We start from the raw sequence: 11,246 nt of genomic DNA, 5'->3' as shown, positions 1-11,246 counted from the left end.
GCTGCGGTTAAGGGCCTTGTTCAAGGTCCCACACACAGCGACTACTCTTAAAAGTAATTAAGCCAAATCCAACATGAAATCAAAGGGTGTAGCCCAAGTTTAACAGAGGTACGAAAGAGGAGCTCCCCAAAATGACTTTACATCCCACCCAGCTGCCAGTTGAGGACACTGCTTCACCTTCTCATGCAAGTGTCTACTGACCGCTAGATGTGTTTAGTCAGACAAATCTCAATGCATCCCCCAATAAAACACAGGAAGGTGTCTCCAATCATGTTTAATGTTGCGTAATCATTATTTACACAATCTTCAAAGCCATCCAGGGTCACATGGGTTTGGGGGGAGCACGAGGGGCACCACCCTATACAAAAGGAAAAAGGGCAACATTTTAATTATCCAAAAGCTAGACTGAAGGCCATTTTCCTGCTCACATAGGACACACACTGTTTGCACTGCTAACATAAGCCACTCTGCTATGCAAACAGGTCACCCACAGTGGACATAATTTATGTGCATGTGAAGGTAACAAAAACTCACACTGGGTCTGAAGCGTGGAGGGGGTGTCCGGTCCTTCCTGGCCTCCCGAGAGCGGTTCCTCACCACCTTACTGTGGATGGCGCAGCTTACGCAATAATGCAGCTTCACGTAGAGCTTGGGCAGAACGTAGGCTGTGCAACAAATGATAAGATTTATTTTAGTGTTAAAGGAATTGGTGGGGTGGAACTTTTGGACATTCCTATGTTTCGAAAATACAAAGCGATATGGTAGAAGGAAGAAAGATGTGGGGATTGAAATCTCACGTTCTACAGCCCCATTTAGAAAAAAGTTGGGAAGCTGTGTAAAATGTGTAAAACCAGAATGCAAAGATTTGCAAATCATGTAAACCTATGTTTAAATGAAAATAGAACAAAGACAACATATTAAATGTTGAAATGGAGAAATTTTGTTTTATGACAAAAATATGCTCAATTTGAATTTGATGCCAGCAACACATTTCAAAGGTGGGACAGGGGCAACAAAAGACTGGAAAAGTTGTGTGATGCTAAAACAAAACACCTGGTTGAATATCTGACAACTAATTAGGTTAATTGTCAAGAGATCAGTAAGATGATTGGGTATCAAAAAAGCCTCCCAGAGAGGGTCTCTGTGCAGTGAAGATGAAGAGGTTCACCACTCTTTGAAAGACTGCGTGGACAAATGATGTAATTCAAGAATAGTGTTCCTCAACCTAATATTGAAAAGTATGTTGGAATTTCATCATCTACGGTACATATCATTGTTAAAAGATTCAGAGAATCTCTGTATGCAAGGGATAAGGCCGAAAACCAGTATTGGATACCCCTGATCTTTGGGTCCTCAAGCAGCACTGCGTTTAAATAACACGATTCTACTGTGGAAATCACTGCCTGGGCTTAGGAACACTTCCAAAAACCACGGTCTGTGAGCACAGTTCATCACTGCATCACAAATGCAGGATGAAACTCTACCATGCAAAGAAGAAACCATATCTAAACATGATCTAGAAAGGCCGCTGGCTTCTCTGGGCCCAAGCTAATTTAAGATGGACTGAGGCAAAATAGAAAATGGTCCTGTGGTCTGACAAATCAAAATTTCAGATTCTTTTAGGGAATCATGGACAATGCGTCGTCCAGGCTAAAGAGGAGAGGGACCATCCAGCTTGTTATCAATGGACAGTTCAAAAGCCAGCATCCGTGATGGTATGGAGGGGACATTGTGCCCATGGCTTAGGTAGTTTGTGCATCTGTGAAGGGACCATAAATGCTGAACAACATATACAGGTTTTGGAGCCACGTATGCTGCCATCCAGATGACGTGTTTTTCAGTGAAGGCCTTGCGAATTTCAGCAAGACAATGCCAAACCACATTCTATGTGTATTACAATAGCAAGGCTCTGCAGTAGAAGAAGCCAGATGCTAGACTCGCCTGCCTGCAGTCCAGACCTGTCACCCATGAAACAAAATATATGACAAAAGGAGATCACGAACTTTTGAGCAGTTGAAATCATATATCAGGCAAGGAATGGGACAACATTTCACTTTCAGAACATCAGCAACTGGTCCCCTCAGTTCCCAAACCCTTACAAAGTGTTGTGTAAAAAAAGAAAAGAAGTGATGCACACAATGGTAAACATGCCCCCGTGGCAACTTTTTTGAAACGTGTTGCTGGCATCATATTCAAATTGAGCAAAATGAGCATATATTTGTCATAAAAAAAATAATTCTCAGTCTAAACATATATGTTATCTTTGTTCTATTTTCAATTCAAATATGGGTTTACTTGATTTGCAAATCATTGTATTCTGCTTTTATATATATTTTATACAGTCACTACTTTTTTGGAAACAGGGTTGTAGGTTGCAAGAATGCTTTCAAACTATTTGGCATATGAAACACAATCGAATTCTGAGAAAAGGCTGTCAAGCTAAAAGGCTTGAGGCCAATTCAATCTTCACCTTTCTGCATGCACTTTCGGTCGCAAACGAGGGTAAGTGATGTAAATATCATCAGGGGCTGGCTGCATGTGTAGCGCAGATGATTCGTGTAGCAGAAACCATGCGTATCCGTGTGCATCGACCATGCATGTGTAAGATAATTGATTAGATTTTTCCAGTAAATGGCAGCACAGACTTCCACAGATCAACAGTCAACAACAAAAGAATAGAGGAAGAATAGTTACTGTGGTAGTATTAGTTATGGTGAGCGGCTGTATGAGGAGTTATCACCATACCTATTTTTTTCCCATACTGTTCAGACATTATATAGAGGTATCTGGTGTTTTAAAAAGCAACACTATTCATTTTAAGATATCGGCGATAAAATTCACCGAGCAGAACCAGGGGGAATTCCAGCTAATATTACCATAATGCTACCAAAGCCTCGACTTATAACTTTAAAACTGTTCATAAACAGTTCACCTGTTACACTAGACTGCTTGTATTTGTGCTTGTTGCAATACATCTGCCCTCTCCTGGTCTGGTAGAATATCACTGCTGTATGCATGTACCGACCGTGACCATCCACAGCCAAGTGTAGTATGAACACAAGCTGTGGCACGGCCCACCGTTTACAGCCCAAAAGCACACATGGAAAAGTGCAGCAAAAATGTGTTTTAGACTGATGATAGAGTCCCAGAGAGAAAATTAAGGTGCAAACATCGATAACATCAAACTTGCTAATGCAACCTTCACGTCCACAGGAAGGACAGCAGCAGGCTGGACATTAGCATGTGACTAAAACGACACTGAGCACAGGCATCAGCAGCCACCACCTTAAACACCTGCTGCCGTTCAATTTTCTCCCCCTTTCCACCCTGGTCCTGAAAGCATGGTCTGCTGAAGCAAAGGACTGAAACTAAGGCTAAACCACAGTTAACTGGCCATGAAGGATTAACTAAGTATTTATACCCGCCGTGCCCTGCAAAAGCCCCAGTTTGGTGGGAAACACCACAGTTCGTGTATACTGAGCTTCTAGATCAAACAAAAAGAAACTATTAATCAAAAATACGAACTTGGTAACCTCAAAGTGCTTTAAGAATCAAAGAACAGTGTCACGTGCTGACATAAATAAGACAAAACATAAACAAAACCCCCATTGTTTGATACAGGACAAAAACAACAGCCCTGTTGCCTGAAACAGTACGTCCCTGAAATCTTACTCATTCAAAATATAACTACAATTACACACAACATCAAATGTTAAGGATATACAACCGCGTCTGGAATTTCACAGCTCTTAGCCCAGATACTCACAGTCGAAGACACTGGCTTCTGAGATGTCCCTCACAGCAGCCGCCTCCACTATGTTCCGGATGACAAACTTTTTGATGGCCTTGTCCTTGGGCACGCAGCGGGCACAGTTGGTGCATCTGATGGGCTGGACGTGCCCACGTCCCTTCTTGGCACGGCCGTTATTTCTTCTCTTCTTCGTCTGTGAAATTTAGAGGGCACTGCTGTTTAACACTTCAGTACACATCAGTACAACTAAAATTTTAAAAGAATCTAACCACAAGGTCTGTGGCCATCAATGTTACCTATAAAAAAACCTGCAAAAATGACAGCTCACATAAAAGTTGCACTAAAGAGTACGACAAATTAATTTAGTCAATGCATTTATATCAGGGGCACCGCGTTTGCAATTAGACACCTGATCAAAACGGACCTGTATGTAAAGTGGAAGACAAACAAATGGGCAGACGACGACCATGTTACTATATCTGTGCGGGCTGTTTCACATAAAGTGACATACGACCTCAATTTTATGTTAAGTCACTGACTTTTGTCTTCGGATGACGGTCATATGACTTGATCCGGAATTTAGTCGCATTTAAACGAAAACGAACTAACTAATAATCAGACTTTCAGCTCGTGCGCTGGCGCCCAGGCCCCGGCAGCAGCCTACACATGCTTCCTTTCCGATTCACGGCGTCCGCACTCCACACTCTTTATATATCACTCAACATTTTCAGTCTGAGACCTTCATATCATGTAGAACAAATATTTGTTTCACAACTATAAAAAGAATGAACTTCTTGCTAAAATTCACTAGAAACCTCAATGTATGCCCCATGCACATGTCCACTTCACACTCACCATTTTCGCTCGAGAAGCTGGAAAGAGGGCCGGTGACCGCAGCACTTTCGAGTTTATACTATGCCTCCGCGCCAAAGAATTTTTATTATAAGAAAGGGAATGAAAACCTGTGATTTTATATAAAATTGAATTCACATATTTATGTGAAAGTTAAACGGGTATAATACAAGGTAGAATAAAGTCATATCTGATTTTATTATTCACGTTCTTAGGTGGGAACTATTTTATTTCAGTGAGTTCTGTTGGAGGACCCAAACATCCCACAATGCAGCGGGTAGCTATATACAGTACAGGGAAATGAATGAATGAATTACGCAAGCTTGAATACATGTTTATTGCTGTTTTCTGTAAAGCATGTAAGCACCCATATAAATTTCAGTGCAACTTGTTTTACTAGTTATCAATTCTAGTTTCAGTTATGATACATCCATCCTTTGATGGATATGCATGCAAATGTTTAATTTATCAGTCGCTACTTCTTCTGTAATCCCTTATCCAATGCATGGTCATGGTGGATCGGGACAGGATGCCATCCATAATGTAACCACAATGCTAGCCACTTCACCACCATACATGTGGTAAACTCTATATATTATTTGTTTGACAAAGTTAACCTAATCACTTTCGTCTTTGCTCATTGTACATACTGTAGCGCGTTAGTGAGAAATGTAATGTAAATGCAGGGTTGTCAACTTTGGTCAGTTGACTGGCGTGGGATTTTCAATTCCAGACCAGATAGTCTGGCGTGGCTTTGCCGAACGCGATTGATCGTAGCGAATAACGAACAAGATAAAGAACGAGTGGGTGGGAGCGCTACGAGCTAACGAACAACTTAGCGTTACGAAGCATTCGGGAATGCCACCCCTGATCATTCGCTCAATGGAAAAAAGTTGGATTTGTATACAGAGGCATATAGGTACTGAGAGGATGTTTAGTAAAAGTAAGTGATTTATCCGCACTTTGTGTATATTTACACAACTAGCGGCAACATGTAAAAGAATATGATTGTCCAGTGTATAAAAACAGTTCTTTTTTCCACCACCTTCCTGCCTGATTCGACACCATGAAAAAAACGATACAGCATAATATGAAATATGGATAGGTGTTTTTATTTTGTCATCCGATATATCGTCGCTTGTCCCCCTCTCTGTCCTTCGACCCTTCGGCGTTTCCCCTGCGTCCCGGACTGTGGTGGGCTGTAGCCTGCGGCAAAAACTACAGCTCTCTTAGTCATGGGCTTAAGGCTGACCTGTTTATTTGTAACTGATGGGTTTCTGTTCCCCTGTGTTTTTTTCTATTCTCTCTCCCTTTGAAACATTGCCCTGTTTGTATTCTGTTCTGGTTTTGTATTTCTGTTTCATGTTTTTTTTTTTTTTATCTTAGTGTTGTATTACCAGTTATTGGTTATTTTTCAGTGCCTGTTTGGTTCCTTGGTTTCTGTGCGTGTTAGTTTTTTTTTTTTAGTTGGTTCTTATTTTTCCTTGTTAGTTTTTGACCCCTCGTGGCACATTTAATTTGTGCCTTTGTCTAGTGTGTTCTGTTTAATTAATTAAATCCTTGTTTGTCTCTGAACTGCAAGTTATCACCACCTTTTTCCTGCCTGTGCCATGCTGTACTGTGACAGGTTCAGAAAGTACAAATCCAGACCAAGGTTTTGTTTCAACCAACCAGTTGAGCGCCCTGTGACTGTGACTCTTTATACTGGTTTGTTGAATCAAAACCTTGGTCTGGATTTGTACTTTCCAGACCTGGGCCCATATTCACAAAGCATTTTATCTTACCACTAAATACACCTAGATCGCACTAAAAGGTTTTAACTAATTTTTTCCCTAAAACCGATTCACAAAGTGGCTGAGAGCAACTTTTAGTTAGGAAAAGAGCCAACTCCTCAGCTAAGAGTAAGACTCCGTCATTATGGCTGACGTCAGTTCTCATGCATGAGCTTCCCTGCAATTACCGCGGGGATTGGTTAACAAGAGGCCAGTATGTGCTGGTGAGAATGTATGAACAACATGCCATAAAAACAAATACAGTGGAAACTGCGTATAGTGATCAAGGTTATAGTGATCGACCGCTTATATGGATCAAAAACCTTGGGACAGAATCATTGCTGTACAAACACTGTTTAAATAATTCACTTATTGTAATCAAGTACTGTAGTTTGGTTACAGTGATCATTATTATTATTTTTAAACATACCAACATATGGAAAAAATTAAAACTATAGTATATACAGTATATATGTTTTCTTTGATTGCTCTACTTTGCTGTGCTGTAACCCATTTGCTTCCAGCTAGCTACCTGAGGCTAATGCTGCAAGCACAGTAAACATGACAGGAAAAAGAAATTCATTTTCTCTCAATGACAAATATAGACTCATCAAAGCTTATGATAAACTGTCAAAAATCAGCCAATGAGATGCAGCAGTGAAACTACAATGAGCTATATTTTATGTACAGTTCAGTACTGTATTATAGCATTTTTGAATTATAGGCTACACAGTTCAGTAATTTGAAACGTGTTTGAAATAGCTGTACTGTATTTTAAACAAATCAATACATGCCACAGTCAGTGAACACAAGCTATCTTCCCGTCCTCCACTGCAGTTTCACATTCCAAGTCATCTTTCCAGGTATTTAATTCATATTGTAAACTCTCTAATGAGCAAGATACCAGTAAGTTATAAATCTCTGATATGCTCCCCTTTCGTGAATTATCCTTTGTCACAATTTTTTCAATAAGTGAATATGGGGGTCTAGTAAGTGAGTTGTTTTGACGTGCCTTTACAAAACTCCTGAGATGAAGATACTTAAAAAAACCATTTTCAATCAAGGCCAGTTTTCATAGGTGTCATGACCCTTCTGGCTTGGGAAGAAAAAGAAGCTGTGAATACACTACCCTGCCACCTCCTCATAATCCTAAAGATTTCCTCAACTAAAAGATGAGTTTCTTGTGGGATATATCTCTAGATTCCGTATTTTTCCTCTTATTCATAACTTGCTTGATTTACTGCAAATCTCTGCAGTTCCAAGATACAAAGTTAAGTTCTACTCCTTCGAATATATTCAATGAAAAGCACTGGATTATCTTTTTTTTTCAAGTATTTCACCACTAGGGAGCTTAAAAAACATAGATGTTACAACCCATATCCAGTACATATTGAACTAAAATACAAACAAATCCCTTCCCCCCACGCTCACGGGAGTCCCCCCGCCCCCCCTGCCTTGTACTCATAGCTTCCAGGATAGGTTCGAGACCCCTGAGTAGGACAAACAGGTACAGAAAATGGATGGATGGATATAATGTGTAATTGCTGTTTCTTTAGCTAAAGATTTAAACATACACTTGAGATGAGATTGATGTAAGACAGTTGTCACCAGTCGGCATTCGCATTCCAGACGCATATACAATTTGGTCTCACAATTGCTCCCCTCCACCCCTGCATGGCCCAAAACACAATAGATGGGAAGGACTGTCAAGTCACTTCAGTTTAAAAAGTTGAAAATTAAGGAAAGAAATTACTGGACATGTCCAGAGGCTTTCAGCATTTTCTGTGAAACACACGGCACGACCTCGAAGAGTCATTCACTTCTTATGTGCAATGACATTCAGTTGACTGAAAGACATGAAGAAACACAGAAAAACAGGATAAAGTAATAGAGAGAAAATACTTCAAAAACTTAAAATTCCATCTTCTGTCAGATAACCGTTAATACAAAATCCTAGCAGCCTGCTAACAGTCAATTGTACTGTGGCTTATTGGCTGCCCTTCAGCAGCAGAATTTGTAAAGCCTAGAATAAAACAACTTTCCTAAAAAATAGCATTAAAGATAGTGATTTGCAAATTTTCTCCCTACGTAATAATTACATTTAATTCTAGAATTAAGTGACCGGTGTTGACACACCACAGCACACAGTGCACAACAACCAAATTTGTCCACTGCATTAGTGCACTCATAGTTGTAAGATTGCAGGTTTGAATCTCAGACCAGTAAGGCACCGCCACAAGCACTGTTCCCCCTGCTATGTCGCATTTGGGTTAAATGCAGAGAACACATTTCATTGTTCTGCAATGTGGTGTGTCAACAATGATCACTGATCAATAAATTCTAATTTAACCCATATGTGACATAGCAGGTGGAAGCTAGTTCAACACCCAGGGAGCAGTACCTTGCGCAGTGTATCTTAGTGGTGCGTTGCTGATTGGGGATTTAAACCTGTAACCTTTCAATTACAAGTGCACTTCCCTGACCATTAAGCCACCACCCGCAACATAGTTTCTTTGTCATTGCATTTGAGATTGAAGCTAGATTCAAGATTCAAGGATTCAAAACATATAGGGGTCGATTGTCCCATTCACGTAAGTTAAAAAAGCATGGAAAAATCAACTCCTAAGTGTTTATATACGGAGCAGTTAGTATTAAGATTGCATTTGACTTAGAATGTGTAGCCGGACCAGCGGCGCCATCTGCTGGCCCTCACCGGAATAGGACGGGGCAGGCCGGTGTTCTGATCGTGGCAATTGGGAAACAAAGGTTTGAATTCCAATCCAGTGTTCTGACACTACCTGCATATTAATACTTCGTAAAAGTTGGCTATTCACATAGACCTAATCACCTTCATTTAGTACTTTATTACAGTGATCAGAACCTGTGTTCCGTTTATGCATTCAATGATATCAGTGAAAATGTATTCATTATGATCCATTGGTCAATGCCGTCACCAATAAACATTTCTCTCTAAAAAAAAGTACAAATCTGCATTAAATATTAAATATCCTTTAATTTTTCTCCGACGTTTATTTTCGGTAAAACGAGAAAAATATGCCGCAGCTATCTGAGTGCCAAGCATACATTTAGATAGCCCGACATGCCGTCGCTTTGCCAATGTGTTCAGCATCTCCTATATTATATATAGTTCAAATTAATAAAATAAACTTTAATCAAATCAAATTAAACTTTACTGACCTCAAGGGAATATTAGGCCATTGAAAAAATCGTGGACTGTGATGGAAAAACGGTACCATTCGCTAAGATAATGGGTAGGGAATGTCAGAATATGACATTTCTGAACTTCTGCTCCTGTCGACCGTCTCTTGAAGTGATCCAGTTTATGCTTTTAATTCTGGATTCTGCGCTAGACCCACTTACTGGAATAATACCCTGCTGCTACTCATTGTTACTGTTGTTGTTGTTATTATTGTTGTTGTTGTTGTTGTTGTTACTGTCATTATCATGACTGCGATGTGCCATATCTCCTCACAACCGAGCAATATAACCTCAAGGCCTGTGTTTACATATTCTGGCACTCTTCACTTTGCGTAGTACATTCTTTGGCTGCTATTTGGTTATTTGTATACAATACATTCTTATCTGTATACATTACTTTACTCATTTGCTTATTTTTTAGCTAAATATTCAAGTAGTAATAAATCGAAATCCAAATTATAGTTCTAAAAGAGCTGTTCTGAGTTAAAAAGTTAATTGTCTCATTGGGTGCATTTTAATTAGTAACACCTTTGTAGGAACATAATACATCAAACATTTCTGTTTAGTATCCCTGTGTGACCACAATTGCAATTAATAGCAAAACGGCAAGAAAAAAACTGAATGAGTCAGTCAATAAAATTATGGCAATTAAAAGAAAATGTTTGTGTGGAAAATATTTGCAGATATTAAACATTGCTTGTCAATGGTCTTGTATTATGAAACCAATAAATTTGCGACATTTTTGCAGAATTACGCAAGTGTCCCAAGAGTTTCTCTGAGTTCTGTAATGCCAAGATTCCCCCTTGTGCCATTAGTAAAGTCCGTCTTTTATTTTATCTTATTGCCCATCATGTGCCATTTGTCCAGTGGAGTCACCCAGGATGGATGGGGCACAGGACAGTGAAGCACCTAGGATGATAAGTCAGTCTGTTGCAATGCAAACTCACACACACACATACTATGGGTATTTTATTTATGTAGTATAACATTGTGGGTCTGTTGTAACATACTGATCTTTTGTGACAAAAACATCTTGATTCCAAGTATGTAAGTTCTTACATATATCTAAGGTAATCCTTGCTTTGTATGTACAAAGTATCTATCCATCCATCCATCCATCCATCTTCTATACCCGCTAATCCTACAGAGGGTCCCATGGGCCTTAGCCTATCCCAGACACAGGCAATGACCTAAGATGGGACACCAACCAATCGCAGGGCGCACACACCATTCAGCTTAGCTACGCTGTGAGATTTGCATCATGCAATTTGCATCATGATACTAGATAAGTGGTTGTGGAAGATGGACAATGGAGAAAGACCTTTTTTTGGGAGGTGTTGGCTCTACAATGGCCACTAGATGTCAACCAAGGATTTAATTACAAATGTCCTTGAATTTTTTTTTCCTCTTTCCTTTTTTATTTTCATGTACATTATTTTGTTTCATGTTTGCTATTTTTTCTGGATAATCATTCCTTTGGTACACACTGTTATTTAAAGCATCATGGATAGTTTGCAATTTTACCCATCTGTGAAAGTTAATAAATTTATTTCTAGGGCATCTTTAAAAAAAAATACCTGTTTTTCTTCTAATGCTGGAAACACTTTTTTGCATTGTTTGTTGTGACAACAATTGCTAAAGTACACAAAGTG

General features: G+C 39.5%; 1 protein-coding gene across 1 annotated transcript; it reads right to left on the bottom strand.

Moving 5' to 3' along the window:
• Window positions 1-258: 258 nt before the first annotated feature.
• On the bottom strand, window positions 259-4,763 carry rps26 (ribosomal protein S26). Its single transcript, XM_023844461.2, has 4 exons — window positions 4,607-4,763; window positions 3,767-3,944; window positions 535-665; window positions 259-358 (listed from the first exon to the last, which is right to left on the bottom strand). The coding sequence occupies exons 1-4, from the start codon at window positions 4,607-4,609 to the stop codon at window positions 323-325; spliced, it is 348 nt and encodes a 115-aa protein (XP_023700229.1). The 5' UTR covers window positions 4,610-4,763; the 3' UTR covers window positions 259-322.
• Window positions 4,764-11,246: the final 6,483 nt, after the last annotated feature.

Source organism: Paramormyrops kingsleyae, chromosome 6 (genome assembly GCF_048594095.1).
Source record: "Paramormyrops kingsleyae isolate MSU_618 chromosome 6, PKINGS_0.4, whole genome shotgun sequence".
Classification (NCBI taxonomy): domain Eukaryota; kingdom Metazoa; phylum Chordata; class Actinopteri; order Osteoglossiformes; family Mormyridae; genus Paramormyrops; species Paramormyrops kingsleyae.
This window is presented reverse-complemented; position numbering and strand designations above follow the sequence as displayed.